This window comes from Pteropus medius, unplaced genomic scaffold (genome assembly GCF_902729225.1).
Source record: "Pteropus medius unplaced genomic scaffold, Ma_sr-lr_union100, whole genome shotgun sequence".
NCBI classification, from domain to species: domain Eukaryota; kingdom Metazoa; phylum Chordata; class Mammalia; order Chiroptera; family Pteropodidae; genus Pteropus; species Pteropus medius.
The window spans coordinates 2,578,713-2,606,556 of NW_024340851.1; the positions used below are offsets into that span (position 1 = coordinate 2,578,713).

Consider the following 27,844-nt stretch of genomic DNA (forward strand, 5'->3'; position numbering starts at 1 on the left):
AGAGAGAGAGAGAGAGAGAGAGAGATATACATATATATATATAGAGAGAGAGAGAGAGAGAACATGCTAGCGTGAGCAAGCACTATTAAGTAAAGAAACAAAACAAGAATTAAACATTAAGCCTTGGTCTTTAAAACTCTAAAGCCTATAGCGGTGTAGTGTTTTCTCTCCCAACAAGTCTTGTACTCTGAAGAATACATAATAGGGATTAAAACACATACACACACAAAGTTACTCACTTAATGGAAAAAGACTCTCCAGTCATTTTGCCTGAAATGGGGTCCAAAAATGCAAGCTTCAAGCAGCATAGTGTAGGTGGTCCAACCTCATATTTGATTCCTACAATCTTAACAAACTCTTGTTCCTATTCATGAAAAAAACCAATAAACTATTACTTTCAATATAAACAAATGCCTAACATTTACATATTTCAATATTATTTGAACAATTTAAAAATTATGTGAATAACGACTAAATACTAGGCACTCCACTAAGTGTTAAAGGTAATAAGACATGGCTGTTGACCTTTTATAACAGGTTGTAGTTTAGTGCAGAGCTCTAAATCAAGGATAAGCCGCAGAATCCCCTTTGGAAATTTTTAAAATTTATGTTCCTAAACCCTACTCTTATAGAATAGAATTCAGTAGGTCTGGGGTATAATTCAATCATATATATTTTCTTTAAAACTCCTCCAGGAGACTATGATATGCTGCCTGGTTAAGAATCACTCCTCTAACAGAAATACAGTAGGTAAGTATGCAAGTAGAAATGTACATGTATGTTTAAGGAAATGATTTGCATTTTTGAATGCTTACAGTATTATTTTACAATACTGTCCTTATAGATTGATTAGATACTCTTAATAGATGAAAAAACTGAACCTCGTGGGTACAGTGATTTGCTTAAAGTTCTACACTGGTATACAGCAGAACTAGGACTGAAATTCAGGTCTTATTCCAAAGCTTAGGTTTTGTACCACTAATATGTTACCTCTTACAATTTCCTAGAACCACAGGGTTAGAATTTAAAATAAGAAATCATGTTTTATTCATTCCCGATTCTAAAATAAAAACAAAACCAGAATTCAACATTCACCTGATTCAGAATAGATGGTAGCATCCTTATCTCCCAGAAGATAATTATGGAAAACTCACTTGATAAGATATTTAGCATTTTACAACCTTAATCAAATTTTTACAAGTGTTTGAATCTTTACTTCAGTAAATATACACATTCTCTCTTGAATCCTTCCTGCTAAGCATCATCACACAACAACCCTTCATTTACCTAGAAAACGACTATAAAATTGCTCTTTAGTCTCTTGTTTTCCAAGTAAAAAAAAAAAGTGTAAACCTACATAGAAATGGTATATGTATCCCTGTCTCTCTGTATGTGCATATATATGTATGAATATGTATTTATAGGCAGAAAATCCTCTAAAAATATACATACATATTTTAATCAATACCATGTAGCTACATAGGTACTATATCAAAAGAGATAATCCATAAAGCACCACAAAGTTTTGAGCTTCTTGGGATTTATGATATTTACTATACCCTAAAGCTGCCAGAACCATGAGGGTGTTTGTAGTCTACACATGTGGTCAGTTTATAGAACCTTCAGGATATACAAGGCTTTTGAAGAAAATATCCACACCAGAGAACTACTGCTTTGCTTAGGAAATTAGGTCCAATAATCAGGATACTAGGTGGCATACAAATTTCAGGGAACATAAACTATGACCTATAACAGTCAGCTGTACAAGAATATTATATATCAACATACAGTCAACAGTGAGCTATGCATGAAACTGAGGGAAACCCTACAGGAAAGTAACTTAATTCCAAAGCTACTTCAACTGCATAGTTTATGAACTTGGAAAACTTACCCTGAGATCCATTTTATTCCACGGCTGTTTTTGTAAATTAACGCTGTATATTTTTGATTTCCTTACAGCCCGCACATAAGCTTCATGTCCTTGCCTAAAATAGATAAGCTAAAACAAAAAACATGAGGTCTTAAACAGCGGTGTCCAATTAAACAACTCTATACATCCCAATATATATTCCTACAAATGTCCTCTTCTGCTTACGACAAACATAAATATAAACTTGAAAAAAAATGTGTACAATGTACTTGTCACTATCAAATGTTATTCAGTACTCACGTCTATATGGACCTGCACTATAAGTACTATAAGTATTGCATAATGTAAACACTGCACATGAAGTTTTTCCCCCAGCAGCTTCAGCATTTCTGAAGAAACAGACTAATGACAAATGTACATGAAATCCTTATTTTATTTTAAATATTTATTCATATTTTATAGTTCTACATTTCAAATTATAGTTGACATTCTAAGTATTTTAATAGTCAGCCTACACACACACACACACACTCTCTCTCTCTTCTAACTGGAGGCTACTATATAGAATATATAGTAGCCTCCAGTTAGAATATAGAATATATATTCTAGAATAATATAGAAATTATTCTATATAGAATAATTTCTAGACAAATTAAAATTTTTCTTTTATAAGAATGAACATCAGAACTGGCATTGTATGGAAGGAAAATAAACCCAAGTGCTTGGTAAGATCCTTCACCTTTTTTAAGACCACTACCATATTCTGATTTATTAAAAATGTTTCTTTCTCCACAATAAGTTTTTTTTTTTTTTTTTAGGCAAAGCAACCCTTGGTTGACCTTACAGATTGCAAGGACCTGAGCAGCTTACAATCCCGTATTTTTAATTAATTAATTTATTTTTACGCCTATAGCACTTGGTCTTCCTAGATGGTCTCCCATCCAAGTATTAACCAAGCCCGATCCTGCTTGGCTTCCGAGATCAGATGGGATTGGGCTTGTTCAGGGTAGCATGGTCGTAGACTCCCACAATAAGTTTAAAGAGGTGGTAGAAATAAATAAACAGAAGAAAGCAACATAAAAAATACCATACTATGAAATTTCAATAATACATTGACATACTCTACCAACCACCAATGTCTAAGTCAGAATTTCTAAAAGCTACAAATACAAGTAGAAAATTAAAAAGATTTAAATATTAGTAAATAAACTTAATTGTAGAGATGAAAAAAGTCAATAGTGAGCATGTTATTTAGATATCCTTTAGTATATATTTATTCCTGTACTCAACAAATAGATGAGAGAGGAATTTCATCAGATCATAAGAGTATACAGATCCTTATTTTGTTCTATAGTCTTCTAAGATTAATTCAAAATTATCCCTCTTAAACCTCCATAAAAACAGGCAATAAATATAAGAAATAGTGGGTTCGGATATGCCCCTCAAAAAGCTCTTTAAGTTTTTTTTGATACAGTATTCATCAGAGCATGTTCTACTAAAATAACCACATAAACAAACATTGTTCAAAAGTCTAATAGTTACAAGACACACCTATGAAAGAAAAATATTTTAATATCAAAAGGTAATCAGCAAGTATCAGCTTATTCATAAAACTACTTAGATAGCGATCTCTGGCACAAGATATCTATAACAGGCAATTATAGAAAGGTTTGGTGAAATTTTTATTGGTCCCAAGATTTTTAGAACTATATGCAACGTTTTATTCCTTTTATTATGATGACAACATTATATTCCTACTATTAGTCTTATATTAAAAACTGTGTGTAAGCATTTAATCACTCAAAAAGGATTAGTCAATATATCAGAGACTATATAAGCTAACTAGAGCTTAAATATTACGTTACTATAATTTTCATAAGAAAAATAAAAAATAAATTTTTTTCACCAGATACAATTTAAAGCCTTGTTTGTAAATGATATTCCCCTAATCATCAAAAGGGGTAATTATCCTCTAGTATATTTTCTATCAGGTTGAGCATGGGCTTCATTTTGGAAAATATTAGGACTTGAGTTAGGACTCAAAATACTTGATTCTACTACATGGCAATTAAGATAAAAAAAGATAAAGATAATTATTTTCAGGACGTCACAAGCCAATCAATTTATCTCAATGTTCATAGCACATCTACTAAACTGAAGGCTCTGTGCCAGGCCCTACAAAGGATATAAAGGTTAATAAGATTCAGACACGATCCACAAGAAATATCAGAGCAGCTAAGACACTGTACACATAACCATAATAGAATTGAGAATATAAATGCCCTAAGACTGACTAAAGTGAGTGTTCATCAGGTTCTAAGAGAAAAGGGTTATAACAGATAACAATTACCTCATCACCCATTTGTGGGACAAATGGAGAACGTCGTGGAATAGTATCCAAGATCCACTGAGGGGCAAACCATTCTTCGTTAGGCTCACCTGCCATAGAAACCAGTCCTCCTTTCTAAAATATAGTTCACAAATATATAAAGAATAAATACATTAACAGTAGTATAAAAATAATAGGTAGAGAATGTTAAAAACACTAGGTTATAATGAAACCCAAAATACACAAATTTTAAACATTTTTCTTTACCAATTAATGATGCACAACATGTATATCAATAAAATACTCAAGTGAGTTCTTAATATGTTGCTCAGTTTTGGCTGACGAAATAATCTGATACTCTATACTATCTAAAAACTGCAAATTTTACTCTTCAGGTCCTTAGAATGCCATATGAATTCAAATACAAGTGACACAGTAACTTTTTGCCAATAAAATGGTGGCAATCAAAAAAGCTAATTCTGTCTACTAAAGCAACAGGTTACCAAATGCATACACAATAAATTTTTTAAATTAATATTCAAAGAAATATGTGAATTAAGTCTTTACATCATCTAAATAAAATTATAGTTGGAAAAAATACCATCGCTGGGTTGAAGTAAAAACATATAAAAAAATGAAAAAGAATACTACTCCATTTATCATACCCTTCCATTTTACAAGTCAAAAATGCATAGAAAATTATGACTGATGACATGACAAAAGTAACACTTTTATACTATAGTGGCTTATTATTTAAAACTCAATTACATTTTAACAAATAATTGTGAATGTTTTAATTTAATAACAATAAGGTGTTCTAGACTGTACTTTTGATGAGAAAAATTTTAAAATTTCTTTATATCTTAAATTTATGTTAAATTATTTTACTTAGTTTCTCAAATGGAATGTTATCTTTAGAGAAAAATGTTACTGCTAAATATTCAAGTATCTGAAAACTCATATCTGAAAAGATATTTCACACTAATGTTCATAATGGCATTATTCACAGTGGCCAGGGCATGGAAGCAACCGAAGCGTCCTACAATAGATAATTGGATAAAGAAGATGCGGTACATATATACAATGGAATATTAGTCATAAGAAGAGATGAAATACTTCTATTTGTGACAACATGGATGGACCTTGAGATAATCATGCTAAGCGAAATAAGCCAGATAAAAAAAGTTGAAAACCACATGATATCACTTATATGTGGGATATAAACCTAAAAGCAACAAATGAACAGGATAAACGAACAGAGACTCATGGACATGGACAATAGACTAGTCGTTACCAGAGGGTAGGGGGGAAGGAGGAGGAGGGAGGTAGATTGGGTAAAAGGGGTTAAATATATGGTGATAGAAAGAAGTCTAACTATGGGAGGGGAACACACAGTGTAATATATATATATGTGCCTTACTGTTAAATTGCACACCTGAAACTTCCTGGATTTCATTAGCTAATGTTACCAAAAATATATATATAAATTTAAAAAAATATGCTAAAAAAAATATTCAAGTATCAGGACAAAAACAAAAACAATAAAAACAACCTATAAACTTACAAACCTTCTTTCTAGTCTGTTTAGGTTTCTTTTGCCTTTCTTCTAGTGACTTCAAATTCTCCTCATCAGAGCTGCTGCATATTTTCCGTGTTGCCTGTCTGGTTTGTCTTTTTGGAGGCTGCAAATTTATTCCAGCATCTGCTGTCCAATCAGAATATTCACTTGATGAATCACTGTAAATAAATCAAAATTATGAATAAGTAAGTTTAGAAAAGGAATAGTTTTGCCTCAGAATTGGAAGATGATCATTTTATAATCAAATAACATTATAAATAATATGGTTTAGTTCTGCTCTAACTGAAGAGAAGAAAATATCAATATAGAATTCTGATGATCACCTAAGTGATTTTAAATGAAATGATTCTTGGATAAAGTACAATGCTTAGCTTCCCATAACAGAATTTGAAATTCAAAGTTCCTGTCCAAATCACAAAAGCTTTTTTAAATAAAGATGCTCTTTTTCACTGGAAATAGTTAAACGTAGTTGTTTTAAAACTAAAATAAATACATATAATATGTATACATATAAATTCTTGGATTTACAAAGGATTTTATTTTACAGATGAGGGAACTAAAGCCCACAGCGACATGCCCAAAAAGATATTGCCAGAGCCAAGATAAAACATCAGGTCTCTGGGCTTCCAACCCAGTTCTCTTTCTACCATAAAATACTATTTTAACTCTGGTCTTAGCAAATTCCTATGAGAACATAATTACACTTTAAAACTGTCAAATAATTTTGACGACATCAAAATCATTAACACTACCTGGAAGAACTTTCACTTTGCCATTCAATAACAAGATCTTCTACAGAAGCATCACTTGTGCCAACTGTTTCATCTTCCTGAAACAAAGAGCCAGCAATTGAGATATATGGTTATTAAACAGTATATTATTAATTAGCGCAGACTACATGTTTCATAACAAATTGTGTATCCACCCCCTCAGAATGTTCTAGTTAAAATGTACATCATCATTTTCTTCATATATCTGTAACTCATAACTAAGCCTACCAGGTATTTAAAATTTTCTGGCCATCTACTATCTTATTGGTATGAGACATCTTTCATTATTTCAAAGACTTAATATGTTAAAACAATTTAAAAAATATATATCTATATACCTCCACCAAGTTAATATAATTACTCTTCATAAAAATTAATCTTTTGATTATGTAAAATTTCAAACATATCAAAGTGGAGTGAATAGATAACCTTTCTCATATCCCAAGGATTATTCTGAAGTAAAAGTGGACCAAAAGAAACATTCTAACTACAAATAGTTATTAAGATTAAGATTATTTTTAAAAACATAAGCATAATATCATTATTACATTAAAAAAGTAATATCAATTCTTGAATATGTGATCATTCTTTTTCAGATCAAGATTTTCCTGTGGGAGATAGGAAGGACACCATCAATGAGAGTTTTAAAAAATTGTGAATGGTTAGAGAAGAATGGGGTACCATATATCGTCAAAGCATAATTAAACCCTCACTATTTACTTAACAACTACAGTTAAGAGAACAAAAGGACTGAAGAAGAGAAGAACATGAAGAATTGTTATACTCTTTATTACATTACCATGAAAAATATAGTCTGAGAAAAATCATCACTCAGTAACCTTTATGATTGGTGAAGTCAACAATAACAGAAAACTTGTATATTGTGCTGATCACAGTCAACCAGTTCTGAGACTGTATAACCAGTTATCACTGTTTTCCATATTCCACTTCTTTCCATTTCTAGGCAGATTTCCTCTCACCACTTTCCCAATGTCCCAAAGCCAAACTTTTGCTGGCATGTTTGATACCCTCAACCAAGATAACATCTTAGGTACAAATCAGAAAAGATAGCTAAAGGAATTCAATCCTCAAACTTGTCTATTGAATACCTTATTAATTAATAATCCTCTTATAAGAAAATTATTAAAATGAATTTCTATTAAAGAAGTGACCCTTAAAAGTAAGCCCAAAGAGATGATACTAAATGGGAAACAAAAATTACATTGAGTAAATAATATCAGATATCTAACCTCTGAGGAGCTATCTGAATCTTCCTGTACACCTGAATTTTGACATGGTGCTTGTGAATTATGCTCTATGTTCGACCGTGTTTGGTAAGTATGCTGACGCTTACGTTGCGTCCTTCGTAAAGACCGTCCACAGCTAGGCTGATAATCATTCTAGAAAACAGAAGGAAAACATTTAAAAAAATGACAGACTCAATGAACATACACAAATGAACATATATAAAGCAAATCAATTGGGTGGGGGTGGAGCTAAGGGATAGAAATAAATCCTCCAAAAGGAAACCTAAGGTATTTATACATATTAACCTTGGAGTACTAGTAAGGAGCTTACCAGGTACCAAATGGAGTACAGGAATTTTATTCGCTGCTTAGCAGTTTCTACTGGGAATACAAATCTTCCCAATGTATAGATTAGATTTTGCTCCTGTATGATTAAGCAAGCCAGGAGTGTGCCTAGGGCAGGTGTTGGCAAACTTTTTCTATAAAGGGCCAAAGTGTAAACATTTTTGGTTTTGCAGGTCATATGATCTATGTTGCAAATACTTGTCTCTATGTAGTGTGAAAGCAGTCATAGTCAATATAAAATAAATAAGTATGGCTGGGTTCCAATAAAATTATGTTAGTAGGAATAAGCAGTACACCAGATATAGCCATAGGCAGTAGTTTGCCAACCTCTGGCCTAGGGTACCAGAGCATTTGTTTTACATTGTGATTAGTAATCAGGCAGTAACTTTAAGGTTCTTCTTTAACCATATAAAAATGGTATTTTAATACAAATTGCCTATACCTACAATGACCATATGTCCTAGAATTTTGGGGATAGTCTCGACTTTGTGTAATTTTATCTTTATTAATAATAACCATATATCTCAATTTGGGGTTGAGTTATGTGTTATGAATAAAGCAGGTACTCAATAGTCCTTTAATACGCACCTATAGCCTTTCAAAAATCTGTTATCTGCAAATATTTGCAAATAGTGTATCCCAAATTAAACTCACCCTTTGGGTAGCATAAGATGGCTTTTTCTTCTTTTCAACTGTATAAAGACTAATTTCTATGTCACCTTTCGCAGTTCTACATTCTTCCTGAATCCTAATAAGAAATCAAAGGTCAAAGTAACAGAAAATCATCAAAAAGCAAGCTGATAATCAGATAACAAAATACTTTTAAATGTAAAATGTGTCATTTGAAGCATTGTTAGGTATACAATTCAGTGGTTAATGAAATTTATGATGTTGTTTACCTGTCACCGCTAGTTCCAAAACATTTTCATCACTACAAACATAAACTGCATAACCATTAAGAAATAACTCTCTATTTCTCCTTCCACCAAGCCCTGTTAACTTCTAGTCTACTTTATGTATCTATGAAATTGCCTATTTTGGATATTTCATATAAGTGGACTCAATGCTATTATTTCACTTAGCATAACGTCTTCAGTGTTTATCCACATCGTAGCAGGTTATTGTAACTTCATTCCTTTTGACGGCTAAATAATATTCCACTGCATGTATAGGATCACATTTTGTTTATCCATTCATGTGTTGACAGATACTTGAGTTGTTTCTACTGTTTGGTACTGGGAATAAATGTTGCAATAAACATTGATATAAAAGTATCTAATTCCAGTTTCAATTCCCGTTTTAACATTTTGAGCAAAGAATTATTTCAAATTGCTCTATTGCCAGAGGGTAGAATTCAGTTTATAAATTAGTGGTCTCCTTTTTTCTTATTACTGCTGAAGAAAGAAAAGGCAAAACCAAATTAATTTTGCTGCTTGTTGGCTGAGTTGGTAAAAGGCTTGGTTAGGGAAGTAATATGATTAAAATCAATTTTATATATTCTCTGTCAATGTCCTTTCTCTTTTCTAAATCTATTTCCAGTTGCTGTGTATTATATAGAGTTGATATTAAAGCAAATGTTACTTAAGGTTTACACATAAGGATAGAGATTCTAAGTTTGAAATTTATCCTAATGAAATCCTTTCATCCTCCAAGGATGACTACTTAAATGCCACTAGTAAATATACCCTCCTAAGCACTGGGGTCTACTATATATCTATACTGTACTCTCAAACTACTCCAATATCAAGTTGATAGCCTTCTCAGAATTGCTGTTGAGTTTGGGATCCACATATCACTGGCATACTTATTCACATATGGTTTTATGTTTTTACTTAATTGTATTTGTATTCTCATCTTCTAACTTAGACTAAAAACTCATCAAAGACATAGAGATCATAATTTTCATTTTTCAGTATTCCTCAAACTATTTAACACAAAGCTAAGCAAGCAAATTGAAGACATTCATTAAATAGTTGTTATGAAGTGAAGTAACTGAAATAACGTGGAAAAACTAATGCACAACTCAGTTGGATTTAAAAAAAATACTTTAGTTATTAAAATTAAAACTAACATAGACCATTTTAATTTACTTACAAAAAAACAAAGCTCTCCATTTTCTTATGAATGTTACCGTATTGACTCACCTACTAACTCCATGATTTAGTTCATTGACCACCACTCTTCTGCTCCATGCCATGAGATCTCGTTCAGTGGCCATCTGGCTCCTAAGAGCATTGTTATTCATTTGTCGGACACCTTCAATTTGACCACTACGTCGAAGTCCAATATTTGGAGAAGATATGTCCATATTTGGACTTCTCAGAGCTAAAACAAAAACAAAGACACTTTTTGAGCTAAAGTACCAAACTTTTCTAGATCAGAGCTCTAAATAAAATAGGCAATTCAAAGATAATACTGCTGGACAATATTGCTATGCCTTTGTTCAACATTTTCTGTACTCCCTTAATGGTTTTTATAGTGTTATGAATAAAGCAGGTACTCAATAAATGTTTAAAGGTTCTATAGCTCTTTCAATGTTTTTCAAAGCACTTTCATATCTGTCATCTACTAAATGCTCAGTAAATATAAAAAAGCAAATTTAACATGACTTGGTAGATGCACAAATATTTATTAGTACTAGCTCAGAAAGCAGTTTTTTAATCTTAACTCTATCTTTATTTAGACCAAAGACTCTTTTTAAATTTATTTTTTTATTTAAGTATAGCTGGAATACAATCTTATATTGGTCCTATTAGTTTCAGATGTACAGTATTTTCACCTGATTTAACATTTTTATACCTTATAATGTGTTTACCTACTAATTCTACTAATCATCTGTTACTTTATAAACTTACCACAATATTATTGACTATATTCCCCTTCCCCTTTTTACCCATCCTCCCAACCTCTCCCTCTGGTAACCCTTGTGCACTGTTGGTAGAAATGCAAACTGATACTATGAAGTTTGGAGATTCCTCAAAAAAAAAAAAATAGATACACCATATGTCCCAGCATTTCTATTTCTGGGTATTCATCCAAAAGAAATGAAAACACCAATTCGAAAAGATACCTGCACCCCTATGTTCATTGCGGCATTATTTACAATAGTCAAGATATTGAAGCATCCTAGGTATCTATCAACAGATGAACGGATAAAGAAGATGTGGTATACATATACAATGGAATATTACACAGCAATAAAAAAAGAACAAAATCTTGCCATTTTCGACAACATGACTGGATCTAGAGTATATTATAAGTGAAGTAAGTCAGAAAAAGAAAAACAAATACCATATGGTTTTACTTATATATAAAATCTAATAAAACAAACAAAAAGGATTCTGAATAAAGCTTCAGTAAGATTTTCAAAATCGGTAAGAGAAAAACTGTAAACAAAAAAAAATTAACTGTCAAAATTTCCTTTTCAAAACTGATAATCAATGAAAGGGAGGAAGGTCCCTGTTAATTTCTTTTTGTTGTATTTGCAGATAAAACAAAAATAGCAATGGAAACATTCAACTGTTAAAATAAGCATCAGAAAAAACTCAAAACAAATGAATATTGCAAATAGAACTAGACGAGATCTCTTTGACTAATGGCATTTCAAATCTATCCAAAGAAACCTGGTACAGTAGTTTTATCCATGGTTTCATGGTCAACCATGGTCCAAAAGTATTAAATTGAAAATTTTAATAAATAAACAATTCATAAGTTTTGAATTGCATGATGTTCTGAGTAGCATGATGAAATCTTGCTTGAACCGTCTCACTCCATCACCCTGGGACAGGATTCATCACTTTGTCAAGAGCATCCATGCTGCATACACTCCTCACCAGTTAATCACTTAGTAACTAACTTGGTTATTAGATGGGTTTTCAGAGAGAGGCCACATTCCTGTAACTTTTAACATAGTATACTGTTATCACTGTTCCATTTTATTTTTCGTAATTGTTATTAATCTTTTACTGTGCCTGATTTATAAATTGAACTTTATCATAGGTATGTATGTATAGGAAAAAACATAGTGTATATAGGATTTGGTACTATCCTCGGTTTCAGACATCCACTGGAGATCTTGGAACATATCCCATGCAGATGAGGGGGACTACTGTATATTTACTTTATAAATAAAAATAAACCACCTGTATTATTTAAAAGATGCTAAGTCATTTTAGCCATAAATGATAATGAGATTGTGGCACTGTGGTATATCTTATACCACAATTGTAAATTATTAAAAATGTTTTTCTGTAACTGAAAAATAAATTTAAACAAAAAACAAAAACAAAAAAAAGTTGTTTTTAATTTACAAACCAAGTATGTTTCTCACATGTAATTACTGGTGTAAGTAAAATAATCAAAGTACATTCATCATATTTTTTACAAATATATACATACTTACCACCATTAGCAGAATATGATCTATTAATGGGAAAATGTGGAACATCTCCTTCATTAATTAGTCTCAGATCTTGTTCTCTCTGTAGCTCTCTGATTATTCCATCAAGAATGCTCTCATCTTGGTCATTGGCATGTTGCCCAATTACCTGTTCTACCACCTCACCATCACCTTAATGAGACCAAAGAAATAAAGCCGCTAAGTTATTTGCATTTTGGTATACAGTAAAAACAAGCTTAATATATACATTTCTAGGCAAATAACAACAACAACAACAAAAGGATTAAAATGAAAATTAAGCATGTATAAAACAAAATACTTTCAAAAGAACTTTACAATTTTTTGATATGTCAGCTTGTGTGTTTGCCTTAACCAATACTCCCAAATTAGACATTATTATGAGGGCCTACTCATCTTAAAGAATAATTATTAAATTACTATTTATTTATTTATTTATTTATTTTATCGTGACATTGGTTAATGGAATCTAGTTAAGTTTCAGCTGTACATTTTAACAGTAAGGCATATATATATATTTACATTGTGTGTTCACCTCTCATTAAATTATTAACTTAAAAATGAATATCTTTATGGAATATTCCAAGCTAAAAGTTAGGAGTAGAGATTTGAGTAAGGTTTAAACAAGGTCAACCACAGATACCTAAAATATTTTGTATCTTTCTTTCATGAGAATTTCCTTTCTGAAAGAAATCACATTATGGTCTTTCAAATATTGTGTCTTTTGATAATATCTCAGTATATATGATTATCATAGACAAATTATCTCTATGGTACACTGAAATTCAATGATTACTTCTGAATAAAAATTTTATTTCTATGATCTTTTTCATTCTTAACTACATCTTCAACTTGTTTTTCATCTTATCCTCTAGTCAGAATAAATGGTATCTAACAAAGTAGCCAAGTGACCAGGACTTATAGGAAATCAAATGTGATGAATTATAGATTTTTTTATTCAGATATTTTTAGTTTTATCTCCTACTTAATATTCATGCTTTTCCCCTTGTTTAATAATATGACATCAAAGTAACTATTAACATATGTGTAACACCATTTCATTGTTTTACAAATCTTTATAACAGAGATCATAAAAGGATGTGTAACATTTCACTGTATAAAGGTCAATTCAAGTTTAAATTCCCTAGTAAGAAAATAAAATTCCATTTGCAAATCCATAACTCATTAGCTCACACCTGGAAGAAAATCTACAAGTCACAAACCAGAAGGCATTCTGGTATGGGGGTGGGGGGTGAAAGAGTCAGCATACATAAGGGAAATATGTCGATCAGAAGAGCTGGTTTGACAGAGAATAGCTTATTTCAATGTCTTATCCTACTATCCTCTCATCAAGTATTACACTCATCACTATTTCCTCAATATCCTCCAAGATTCAGTGTTATTTAAACACTTACAATCCTCCTCCCAACATCCAGTATTTTTTGCATTTCAAACATGTAGATAGGTAAATAGCCACTTCTCAGTTTGTGGTTTTTGAAATTTTGTCTTCTTAGGTCCATTAACTATGGACTCTCAAATTAAAATACCAATGAGCAGTGGAATTTCATCAATTATAAAAGCCTGACACATTAGTACATTTATCTGTGTCCAGGTGAGATAAACAATGTAAAAGTACTCTGGTAAAGTATAAAGTATTATGCAACTGAACACTAACAGAAGTATTAAGTTAAATATAGTATAACCTACTACAGAGTTTTGCAGGGCACATATATCATAAAGAAAATAGCAGCAAGTACAACATTTTGCAAAATATTTTAAATTTAGTTCTGGAGATAACATACCATTAGCCACATATCCCAGCTGTGGTATAAGTTGTTCATCTTTACAATTTTCCCGTCCTGGTACTAGCCTTTGGAATTTTGTGGGATGAGGATTTCCATCAACATCCACCAAGAATGGGGGAGGCATGAGATGAGGAGCTTGTTGTGTCTGTTCATCTAATACATAGTTGTTGGCATCACGGATAAGAGGTCGATAATCCGTGTGGAAGAACATCTGATCTGGAATCTTTACGACAGATTTTTAGTATTTAATGTGCACAAGGAATTTACAGGTAAGCACTTATTTTCATTCCTAGAGCACATGTATTTTTCAAATCAGAATTTTTGCATTCTCTTATATTCCTCTATTGCCATATGTTTCTTCTAGGTAGAAATAAATTACCTAGATCATAATCCTATCTTTTCCAAAAAACCCTACAATCCTACTTTCTGGCCCTATATCATTTTTCTCCAATTGGGATAGGAAGAAGTAAAGCAACACAAAGTGGATAAAATTAGGTATTTTTATTTAAGTTGTAAAAATCATATAAAACTTTATAACTATTTTTCTTGCTTAATTTTATTCAAATAAGAATAGAGTATAATATAAATGATGAGGCAGGTAAATATCAATTGCATAGAGACACTCAAATATGACACAAGTATTGAGCTGAACTCAGTGACTGAGTTCTCTTTCAACTCCAAGATTCTAAAATCTATTCCAAATTACAGCTAATAAAATATAAGGAATCAATTAAGATACTTTCCAATGTATTTTAACAAGATCAATAATAGGTAAAGTAGCCAAGAAAATAAGCATTAGTCACCAGCTATTTATTCCTAATTTTGATTAGTAGAGGATATAATCTGGTAGCATTGTTCTCCTATTATACCTGAAAGATAGTACAGAGAATATGTTCTAAGCAAATAGACTTTCTAATAAATTTTTCTATCTATATCATCCTGCATATAAATTAATAGTGATTTGAACTGCCACACCTTATGTTCTGGAAGTGATGAAAAATTTTACCAAGAAAGGTAACTTTGTTATTTTATATCTATTGACATATAATAGCCCTTATTAATTGAAAGACTTCAAACAAAATTTATAAATTATACAATCCAAAACTGAGGTCTACAACAAAAATTAAATATACTAACCTTTTCATAATATTTACTGCATCCAAAACCAAAAAGCAGCAAATGCCCGTGAGAATCTGTACAGGCAAAATGGTTTCCATCTGGTGAAAATTTACAGTCAAACACTGCACCATGACCTTGGCCTTCAATCTGAAATTTAGAGGAGTCATTTTAAGTCATCTTAAGAGGTAATTTTCAGATAATAAGAAGGCAATAGCTTCTGTTTGTTAATATATTGGATTCTGTGTTGCATCAACATTCCAATGTACTCTGGCTTCTGTATCCAGAACCCTAATGAAACAGTAAAACTCTAAAAGAAATTAGGGAGAATCAAAATGCAACAGATGGCATCAAACATTACTAGCAATGCCATATTTCAAGAAGTATTAAATGAGTGACTGAGAACAAAAAAGAGAACAAAAAAGACCTAACACAACCAAAATGATAAAGATGCTATCGCAGCAAAGTCAAGACATTATCCTCGCATCTGAAATTTTAATGCAAGTAAGCATTAAAATAACCATCCTAAAATTAAAGTACATAAGTTGATTTTATTAACAAAAGACAGAGGATATTATTAACGCTCTGTATATGTATAAGCCTATAAAAGGGAGCTCAAAAGCCAACTATTTAGAAATGTTCTTCAGAGAAGGACACCAAATTTGGAGGATATGAATAGCCCCATTACCACAGGAGGGTGTTCTACTGGGAGAAGAGAGAGTGTACCAGATTTTTCCATGATTTGTATAAAATATATCTAAAGAGTAGTCATATCTCCAATTCTGTGTTTGCCAAACAACTTCTTGATTACTAAGCCATATGGGGTTTACCAGACGCAGAATAGTCAATTCTTGTGATTCATAAATTAGGATTATAGTTTAAACATTAACCTTTTTGTGAGTTTGGTTAGTGTTAGCTCCAAAAGCTTACTTAATCTGAGTTTCTAGAGTTTAGAGCTGGAGACCAGAATTTGGAAAATGCTAACATCATGATAACAGTCACCCTGAATGGCATAATTTTCTACTGGTCTTACTCTCAGGTCTTGCAACATTCTCTTTATTGTATAGATTTTTTAAAATTTTAATTAGTTTCAAGTATACAGTACCTTGGTTAGACATCTATATAGTTTATAAAACGATCCCCCTAATTGCTCCTTCTCTCCTCTGGTTTTCCACCTTGCCAATATATTAATGCTAACTACATTCCCTATGTCGTGCTCACCATCCCCGTGACCATCTATCATCTACTAATTTGTACTTCTTTAACCTTTCATTCCCTTCAAATACAGATCACAACAGGTTCCTTGGCACTAAGTATACTTTAATTACCAAGCTGTCATATAAGAGAAGCCCGTTTTAATATGAACTAAGCACAGATTTTCCTTACCATGTTAAAATAATTCCGAATTTTGGTCCCCCGGTCAAGGTCCCAAATAAAAATGTTCCCATCATGGCCCGCTGAAAGTATAATCCTTTGGTCAAATGGATGTGCTTCCAAAACAAATACTTCATCATCATGTCCCTGTGATAAAATCAATATTAAACATGAAAAGCAATTCTAACTATCTGGTTTATTTGGTCAAGAGATCTCAGGAGTGTGCTATCAATCTGGTTCAGATTAATTCATGCACAGCAATTTAACAGCATTTACTACATGGACACTACAATAAATAGTTAAGTTAGAGTTCCTTGTATATTTAAGTGCTGATTGTGTAAAGTATTCAATAGACAGAGGGCTAAAAAAGTATTTAAAATACAGTCTAAACCGGTTACAGCATATTAACCAGATCCCTGAAGTGGAATTCATATTTCTAAGACTCTGCTATTTAAAAGTCCACAGAAAATGTGACAAGCAGAATCATCCATTAACACCCAATTCTGCCATAGTGATAACTGACAAACCTTCATTGTTCTTTATCCAGCACTCTCTATCATTGGTATTCAAATTGTATGTAGGAGGCCCCATGATATATTCAAATAAGAAAGTATAGTGGCACTTAATATACTATCTGAAAAACGAGTTTACTGCTAAAAAAAGTTGAAAACCAATGCTCTATGTATATGTTTCCCTTCTAATAAATCAATGAATAACAGTATATAGAGATCTTAGATCAGGAGTTTGCAAAATGTTTTACCTGCAGGCCAAACCCAGCTCCCAGACATTTTTGTACACACAGCCTATGAGCGAAGAATGAGTTTTACATTTTTAAAAGGTTGCAAAAAAAAAACCAAAAAATATGCAACAAAGACCATATGTGCCCTGCAAAGCCTAAAATATTTACTATCCAGCCTCTTAAAGAAAAAGTTTGCCGACACCTGATTTAGATCATTGTTGATTTTCCTTAACTCCTGGTTAGAGAATACATGATTAAGAACAGGCTCCAAGTCTTAGAAAAGCATACAGGACATCCTGAAGTGGTATTTCACTTACGAAAACCTCAGCATATTACACATCAGGAGCTTCTAGAAATGACCATATATTTTGAACTTAAAAAGTGCATTTTATCCCAAATCATTGTATGAAAAACAGAATAATAAAGAAATCTGCCATATTACCATTATGGACAAAAATACAGCTTATTAAAAAAAATAATTGAAGACCGGCTCAAAATGTGAAGTATTAAGATGACTAGGTAAAATCCCCTTTACAATAAATACTGTCACAACTCAAAGTTTACCTAAACTCTTCTCCCAATCACCACAAAAAAAGCATTTCTTTGTTATGACAAAATCTCCTGCTGAATAATCAATTTGACATAGTAAATACTTTCTCAGGTTCCTAACCAATAAACAATAAAATCATTTTGTTAAACTCTAATGATAAAACTATTTCAGTGTGCAATGGAAAAAAGAGGCTTTTATAAATAGGGAATTTTAAATTTTGGCCGTACAACTTAGGATAGAACACAGTCACTGGATCATAGAGAACAAAACCTAATCAAGTTGAGTAAATGTCTTAAGATTTATCATCTGCCCTATTTTTATGAAGCACACCTCTATGTCCACCACCACCACACAAATCGAAATTATCGTTATAGGCCATCCTACCCTTGACTCTCTACAGTATACTCAGAGTCTCTCTTATCTCCATTCTAATCTATTATCTCCGTCACCAAGACTATAAGGTATTTTTCAAAAGCATAATTCACATGTCATTCCTTTGCTTTTAAACCCTTTAATGGTTTCCTATTGGTGACATTTAGGCAGACACCTGGGTAATTTTAACCTATCTTTCAAATCTTAACCAAAATTTCACTTCCTCAAGAAGTTTTCTCTGACCCTCCCAGACCAGGTTTTGTCACCCTCTTAAATACTTGCATTGTCTTTTGCACTTTTCTTTCTTGGTATTTATTTGATGTTTTTTTTCTCTTAATAGGCTGTGAACTCCAGGAGGAAAAGGTCTCTTTAATTTACCACTTATTCCTAACACCTAACTCAGTGGTTGGCACACAGGAGAGCTCAATACTTACTGAGCTAAATGGAAGAAATTTAAACCCCACTAAGATCATGATATACGAATTGTTAACACAAAATATAAGTGTTATACTAAAACTAAGAAAATTTGACTAATAATAGGACTAAAAATAGTCTGCTCTAAAATGTCTTCAGTAAAATTCACTGAAAACAGAAGACCTATGAGCGCCACTAAACAGAAATCGAAACAAATTAAGGTACTTATTAAGACAGAATTTTACATGGATATATAAAACCAATGGCCACAACATGGCCTTTAAAATTGTGATTTTTAGAGGTATAGGCATGTGCTGTCTAATACTGGGGCTGCTAACCGCATGTGGCTATTAAGCATTTGAAATGCAGCTAGTCCAAACTGAGATGTTCTATAAGTATAAAAATACTAGATTTCAAAGATTTAGTATGAAAAAAGAATGTAAAATATTTCATTAATAATTTTTATATTAATTACATGTTTCAATGTTACTATTTTGGACATACTAAGTTCATTAAAATATTTTATTAAAATTAATTCCACCTGTTACACTTTACGTTTTTATTTTGGTTACTAGAAACATTAATATTATGTATGTGGCTCACATTATATTTCTATTGGAGTGTGCTGACATAGATGAATATTTCCTAATAAAGAATCAAGAAGGTCAGAAACATGGTAGAGTGAGAGATGTCCCCAGATCTCTTCCCTTGAAACAACAATAAGCTGAAAATCTAAAACTCAACAAAAAACACTCAAACTGCATAACCCCTTTCTTGAAGTTTTTGACTACTGTGGCCAGGGGAGTAGGCTTTCTCTGCGTATCCCCCATGCCTCCCACGACAGACAACAATCACGCCACTTGGAGGGTTGGGGGATAAGGTCGGCGAAACTTTGGAGGAGAAGTCACTAGCTTCATCTATCGCTGGCCTCTCTCCTTGCGGGGATCTTTCAGGCACCTCTTAGCAATTGGTGGGTCGGTATAAATCCCCAAACTGAATCACTGGAGTTGACTCCTCACAGAGTTCCAATGACACCACCCTAAGCCATATGAGGTTCGTCACGGAACTGCGGATTGGGGCTCAACTCTCGCTTCATGGCAAGGCCATGTCTCAATCACTCAGCACTCACTCTCTTTCATAAAACCTCCCACCATACCTTAACCTGTCCTGTGGAGAGTAAGCAGTCACTCCTCTTAACCTGTGGAGGACGCTCTGTTACTCTCTGGAGGGGGATCGGGCTTTCCTTTTGCCCAGTGTTAACCTAACACACTCCACCCTCCACCCTATGTACTTGTGAGGTCACGGTTTCCTCTAACAAATGTAGAGTACTTGGGTGACCTCAGGAGATGATCAGGCTCCCCTTCTACCCTATATAGGGCAGGACTTCAGCTATCTACCCTTTGCCCAGTTTTTCCTTACCGTGGCCCTGACATGTTTTAGTTTTCTCATTCCTCTGTTGTCTGATCCTTGCAGGGATCAGCAGCTGGGGCTTCCCCTTCCATCCTGTGAGGCGTCCACACGGGGTAATCCCCAGTGTGCACTCAGCGGGCTCAGCTACAGGGAAGGCCAGGATTTCCCCAGTGGGATACCCGAAGTCCGCCAACCGCGGGCGCTGTTCCTCCATGCTTCCTGGCCAACATGCCAGGAATCTGTTGCAGGAAGCGATACCCGACGGAGGAAATTGGACGCTCAGATAACTTTGTTAGAGGAAGGAGAATTTAATGCCAGCAGAGCGTGTGAGGCTTTAGCCGCACCAAAGCACAAGCTCACCTTGGTCAGATTTCTTACAGTTTATATACCTCTGCAGTGTCCATGCGAGGGATGCATGATTCCTTTGTCTGAGATTCTACGTGCACCTCGTGACTCAGGATGGGGTGGGGGAGTTTTGGATGGGGCTGCAAGGGGGGAAAGAATCCCTGGACCACCAGTCCTATCTACTTACAGATCGTTTCTCTTGTAGGTGTGGCAAGGGTCTCCAGAAGGCTATTTAAAGATCTATAGGGTGTAGTTAATCTATAACTGACTGAGTTGGTCATTTGTGCAAGCCCTTTGCATTTTTCAGATGCTTCCTTTCCTCTCTTAATACCATGTGTCATCACTATTTTACAATATGTCAACAGAGGTATCTCGAATAATCACTTCTCTAAGGGATGGTAAGTCATAGACAGTAAACTATAACTTAAAATTCCTGTCTTCTAGAATAATATCTTTTTTGACCATTTTAATTATTACAAAAACAGAATACTTACAGATAAAGTATGAAGAAGTTGCCCTGTGACTGAATTCCATACTTTCAAAAGGAAATTGTTCACTGCAGTAATAACTGTGGTGTCATAGCGATCCCAGGCCACCATAGTCACCTTAAGTTTTGTAACCTTATCTTCTCCAGATGGCAAGTTATTCCTAAACAAAATAATTTGCAAATCTGTAAATTCTTAAAAAAATTACAACTAAAATAGCAAATTATGATAAAAGTCTCTTAAAGAGACTTTTAGATATAAAAATTCTAAACCATACTTTTAAGCATTGACAAAATAAAATAATAAAAGTACCTATATAGGGCAACACTTTTACTTTACGGAGAAAAAAGGCACAGAATTACAAAATATTTTTAGTTGCATGAGAACAAAAAAGTTAAACTAAAAAGAAATTTACAAATATCTTAAAAAATAAAATACAAGGTTATGTTGGCTACCAGAAAATATGTAGAAAACACATGCTAAACACCTTATCCCTTAAATATTAAATTTTGTGGAACTAATAGGTTTTATAACAAGAGCAATGAAAAAATTCAGTAACTTTTGATTTAATCGAATATGGCATCAGAACTGGCTATGACTACAAAGTCTGTTCTGTATTGTTATTAATGAAAAGATAATTTTTTCAGTCATACCCTAAAGAAACCATAGCTTCCTAAAGAGGGAGTTATATATCTTCCAATCAACAGTGAAGACAATGAAATGGAATGCTGATTAAGTGTAGTTATAATGTAGAATAGTATTGCTAACAATACGAAACACTGTAAAGGTATCCTCAGTAAGAGAGAGAGTTAAATATATGATGCCATATAATAGGGATAACCTTACAATATAAAGTTCTATATATATATGATTTAAAGAAAAACTAACACAGAAAATAACTCATTGGGCACTAACAGAACACAGTGATCTTTGGATCACAGAGACCAGAATTTTAATGAGTCACCAATGTTTCTATCATACAGTATCCCAACCAACAGCAAGAGATAATTTAGAGACTAAGTTATAGATGTAAACTTTAAGTGTACCAATTAACTCCAAACTATTTTCTAATCTAAAAAGATTTTATTTACATTATTAAACATAATTCGATAATGTAAAAGATACTATACTATATGAGAACCACTAAAAATGTCTAATATCCAATCTTACCCAGTCATTTTAGTAGCCATATCTAGCACTATATTCTTCCATTCTTGTTGCTGATATTGCCAAATTCTTGCTGTTCCATCTCTGCTTCCACTAACAAATCTTAAACTGCAAAGAAACCATTACAATACCCTTATTACTTTGCTCCAAAAAGAAAATCACTTTTTTGCTACTTACAAAAGTAATACGTTCATCCTCATATAATACTGGCGAGAACAAAAATAGTACATTTTAGAAAAAAGTTTGGCAGTTCCTCAAAATGATCAACAGAGTTACCATATGACTTAGCAATTCTATTCCCAAGTATCTATCCAAGAGAAATGAAAACATAAGTCCACACAAAAACTTGTACACAAATATTAATGGAATTATTCATAATAAGCCCAAAAGTGGTAACAACAAAAATGTCCATCAATTGATAAATGAATAAACAAATTGTGGTATATCTGTACAATCAAATATTATTCAGCAATAAAAAGGAATGAAACAATGATACATGCTGCAACATGGATAAATATTGAAAACATTATGCGAAGTGAAAGAAGTCAGTCACAAAAGATTCCATTTATGTGAAATGTCCAGAATAGGCAAATCTATAGGGACAAAAAATGGATTAATTGTTGCCTAGAGCTGAGGGTAGGGGTGTAAAAAGATTGGAGATTAAGAGCTAAAAGTTATGAGATTTCTTTTGGGGTGATAAACATGTTCTAAAATTAATTGTGGTGAATGTTGCACGATCTTGTAAATATACTAAAAATCATGGAATTTTATGTTATGTGGATTCTATCTCAGTGAAACTGTTATAAAAATATATCCATTCACTCATAATTCTATCATTGTTCATACTTTTCTATTCTTTGATGATTTTATTAAAGATATATACAATACACTTATGTATTTCCCCCTACAGGAAATAGAATTACACTATATATAATGTTTTATACTTTCCTCTAACACAAGAGTATTTGTAGATATATTTATATATTTACAAATATAAAAGTACCATCAGTTTTAGTAAGTGTTCAATTATATGGATGTATCTAAATATATTTAATAAGCCCCTTAATGATGAATATTTATCCAATCTTCACCATTATAAATAATGCTGTGAATATACACATCTTTGTACAACCTTATATACATATTTTCTTAGTCAAAGGGTGAACATATTTTTAAAGCTTTTGATACATACTGCCAAATTATTTCCCTAAAATATTTTTTTAACAATTTACAATCTTATCAAAAATTGTGGGTATATTGGGTGTTACCATTCTTAAGTATCCTGTCATTCTAAAATAAAAAAAATTGTTACTGTTATTCTAAATTGCATTTCTTTGATTATTACTAAAACTGGACATGTTATAATGTATTTATTGGTTATCTAATTAAGATTGTTTCTCCTTTAAGGAAAAAGGCAAGGAATTTAAAAGTTCAGATTCTTCTAGCATGAAAAAGTCGTAGTTATACAAATCTTCACATGTATAACTAAGTATAGTGCAATAAATCAACCTTAAAAATTATTTGAAGGTTTTTTTCATTGTTAATGTAGATGTCACTCTGTGGACCATCATTATTTACTTTTGCATTTAACAAAGATGAACAAATTCATCATAGTAATCACTTACTGTCATAAAAATATTTAAAAATAAAACATGGTCACTCACATCAAGTCCTTAGAGACATATATAGATGCAAATTTATGCTAAGTAGTTACACTTTTACATCTATGCTAGGTCAATTTTTAGGCCAGGGCAGAAGATTATTACTTTTTAGGGATCAGACATTTGAGAGAGTGTACGAATACCTGTATATAATTTCTGAGTTTACAAACATAGGAAATATGTTTTATATGAGTAGTAGAGTCAATAAGTGATACAGATGTTCAGCAGAAGATGCTAAAATCTGGAGCAGTCAGGTTTCAGGTAGGTCATGAACCTTAAAAAGAAGATAGAACTTAGAGAAAGAAACAGGAGGGAGAGGACAGAGAGCAGAAAAGAGAGGGAGGATGTAGGAGGGAAACAGAAGGCACGAATGGGAGGTAGGGGATGATATTTCTGACTAAGAATGGTGTGAGGTGAAATGTAAGTTAAAGAATGGATGAGAAAATATATATGGGATGTAACAAGAACAATGATTAAATCAATTAGGGTAGATTTAAGGATTTATATGGAGAATAGTAAATGAGAAAAAAATGTAGGTCTAAGTCAAGCTGTAGAGAGTTCTGAATGCCAGACTGGCATTTGAATTCCATTCTACAGACTAAGAGGAACACTAAAGATTTCTAAGCAGAGCAACATTGATCTGATAGAGATGGATAGGATGTATTTAGAAGGGAGAAGAAAACTGGCGGTAATTGGTCAAATAATGGAATCCTGACTAAAATGGGGGTGATAACAGAATTGGAAAAAGCAAAATACACAGAAAAGAAATTCAGAAAGGAAGAACTGATAGATTATGGTTCGGACTTTAGAAGAGATAGGGTAAGGATGTCATCAAAGATAGACAAGGGCTGTTAGCCTACAGGACTGGACAGAAATAATAAAGCATCTAGAGCACAGCTAGCTTACTTCTGAGAGAAAAGAAGTAAAATATGTCAAACATCTGTATACACAGATATATACTACATAGTTACCTGTCGCCATTGTTACAGAATTGAACAGCAACGACTTTGTCCTAAGACATAAAACAGATTTTTGATTAGAATTTATTTGTAAAATGAATAAAGTACTCTTCCCCTCAAATTCGCATGTAAAAGCATCAGAGTAGATTTTTAAATGCTATAATTTTCTTTACAAAAACTCTAATTTCTTTAAAAAATTAATGAAGCCTGAAACAATGCCATTAACTAAGGAGAAATACTTATCAGCAGTAATTTGAGACAAACCAGACATAAGCAAACCTGTTTCTAAACAATAATCTCAAAAGACAGCTAGTTCTGAATAAGTATTAGTTTATTATGTCCCTCCATAATAAGACAGCACACTAATCTAAAAAGCCATCTTAAAATAACTGATTTAATAGTAGTTAAATGAAATTTCCCACTTTTTTTTTATTTCAAAAAACAATCATTTCCTGTTTCTCACATGGTTTATTTAATTATTTTGCAATGAAATCACCTGACAATCTTTAGGTACTCTAGTTTAGATATTGCTGTTTGAATCTTCTTTTAATATGATGTGCATTATACTGATGAGAAGATTAAAGTATAAGCCAAAATGTGCATTTTCCTTCTCTATATTCCTTGATAATGTACCCTCAAATATTATATATATTTTCCAAACCATGTAGTTATTAAATTGCATTTGAACTTAATTTTTAATAAAAACCTGTGATACTACATATCTTTGTATTTAATTATTTTTCGTTTTTAGAAATTATTAAACTGTCTTCACACATTCAGAGGTATCTGTGATTCACATTGTTCCATGATTTCACTGGAGTATTTATCTGACAAATTCTGGATTCTCAATGCCAGGTGCAATAATTAGTTTTAGATGTTCTGAAAAGATACCTTATTTTCAATGACTAACAGCTGCCACGGATTTAAACAGAGAATGTTTAAGTTTTCTGACTTTTTTCTTAGCTGGGTCCCTGCAAAAAGAATTTTCTTCATTTTCCCTTCCCCTCATTTCTTTCCCATTATTAATTATCTCCATTGCATTCTGAAAACAATCATAATAAGATCAACAAACTAAATTCAGCAAAAAAAAATAATTTTCCTAAGACATATTTAATATGTTTTTTAATAATTGTGTAGACTTTAAAGAGTTTAAATAATTAATAAAATACAGCAGGCTAAAAGAGTATTTTCATAGACTATTATTGTTATGTATATATACTTTTCTACATAGTCAAATTTATCTTTAATATTATAATTGTACTAAACCCAGAAATTCACATTGATATTCATTACAAAAGAGACATCATATAGGTTTCAGCACCAATCTGTATTAAATAAGGGTACAGACCAGAGAAGAATAAATAAAATAAACTTTTTAGGGGTGTTAAAAAAGAAAACAACATATTTAAATTCTTCTTTTTTTTCTTACCGTATGTGACTCTAATTCAGCAATTTTCTCAGGGATCTCAGAACCCAAATAATATATTCTAATCACATGGTCAGTGCTACCTGTTGTAATGAACATTCCACCTGAAGGATTAAAAAAACAAACAAACAAATACTGTACCAAGAAACTCTAAAAACCTTCTGATTGTTTCCTTAGTTATATGCTAACATATTAATAAAAAGTCTTCAAGAAATGCAAGGTTATCTTATAATCATTACAGACATACTACTATTTCAGAGAAAATTAAGTGAAATTTAAGAAAAACAAGAGAAATATTTAAAGGACAACTATAACGTTAACTCAACAAAAATCAACACTAAATACAGGACTTTGGATCATAAATATTAAAGGTCACATCCTTGATGAGGAATTCTTTGTATTTTATGCAAAAACATAACGTTCCAAAATTATTTCTAAAATGACCTGTATCTACAACTCTCTTTACAGTAGCTATAGTGGTTGAATGTAAAAACTCAACCGCTTTTGGGGTGATGAAAAATTCTAGAGATAAATAAATGGTGGTAATGTATGCAAAAACAATGTGAATATACTTAATGCCATAGAACTGTAGACTTTAAAATGGTTATTCAAATTGGTAAATCTTATGTTATATTTTACCACAAAAAAGTTAACTAGCTTGTGATTCTTAGCAGTAGAAAAGCACTATTTACACACTGTAAAAGTGTCTTATATATGGAGGCACTGTACATGTTTCTGAAAAGTCAGGTCAGAATTTTACTGTTGAATTGGGGGTGGAGTGGCTTTATTTTTACCAACTAAATTCTGCAATATAGAAAAACATATTAATGGTAAATAAGAAAAACCTCAAAAGCTCTCACAAGTTAGAGTTCACAAAAGTCTGTCTATTTTAACATATGGCTCACATTTTTTATATGATTCCATTAACACTCAAACATATGCAATTTTTCTCCACAAAATTGAAAAATATATCTTTTACAACTGGATCATTAATATTTTGGATACTCAAAACATTCAACTTTTACACATACCAGAACTGAAAGATGAACAAGATATCTGAACTCCAGGTCTGGATCTCTCAGTAAATTTCACTGGGCGATCTCTAAGAGAAAAGTAAGATGTTTTAATTTTTCATCATGTTCATTTAATTAATGTGCAAGAATCATACAATGGATATTGACAGATTTAGCATCAATATTATAGAAACCGCAAAACTGATGCAGTCAACAAGTACTAGTCCCACCATGTAGGTTAAACAAACAATGCAATATACAGATGATGTAATATTGAGTTGTACACTTGAAACCTATAATTTTATTAATTGATGAAACTCTAATACATTTAAAAAAAAGAAAAAATGCATTTAACTTTGGAAATATACTTTATGATATCAGTATTATTACTACGGCTTTACAAACAAATTATCATGTCACTTAATAACACCATTAGGAGAAGTTCAAAGTC

At 32.2% G+C, this 27,844-nt stretch overlaps 1 protein-coding gene and 1 pseudogene across 1 annotated transcript in view; both read right to left on the reverse strand.

Annotated features, from left to right (window-relative positions):
* Nucleotides 1–27,844, reverse strand: part of BRWD3 (bromodomain and WD repeat domain containing 3) — a gene marked incomplete at its 3' end in the record, with an annotated part of 77,475 nt that overhangs the window by 27,231 nt on the left and 22,400 nt on the right. Inside the window, exons 5-22 of the mRNA XM_039849599.1 lie at nt 27,412–27,482; nt 26,384–26,484; nt 24,967–25,007; nt 22,338–22,442; nt 21,177–21,330; nt 16,865–16,999; nt 15,500–15,628; nt 14,360–14,585; nt 12,543–12,710; nt 10,285–10,465; nt 8,795–8,888; nt 7,799–7,948; nt 6,531–6,607; nt 5,768–5,936; nt 4,221–4,334; nt 1,892–1,999; nt 240–364; nt 72–82 (exon numbers count right to left, since the gene is read on the reverse strand). Of these exons, the coding sequence (XP_039705533.1) occupies nt 72–82; nt 240–364; nt 1,892–1,999; nt 4,221–4,334; nt 5,768–5,936; nt 6,531–6,607; nt 7,799–7,948; nt 8,795–8,888; nt 10,285–10,465; nt 12,543–12,710; nt 14,360–14,585; nt 15,500–15,628; nt 16,865–16,999; nt 21,177–21,330; nt 22,338–22,442; nt 24,967–25,007; nt 26,384–26,484; nt 27,412–27,482 (2,159 nt within the window). The remainder of the gene's footprint in view (nt 1–71; nt 83–239; nt 365–1,891; nt 2,000–4,220; nt 4,335–5,767; nt 5,937–6,530; nt 6,608–7,798; nt 7,949–8,794; nt 8,889–10,284; nt 10,466–12,542; nt 12,711–14,359; nt 14,586–15,499; nt 15,629–16,864; nt 17,000–21,176; nt 21,331–22,337; nt 22,443–24,966; nt 25,008–26,383; nt 26,485–27,411; nt 27,483–27,844) is intronic.
* On the reverse strand, nt 2,775–2,893 carry LOC120592125 (uncharacterized; annotated as a pseudogene).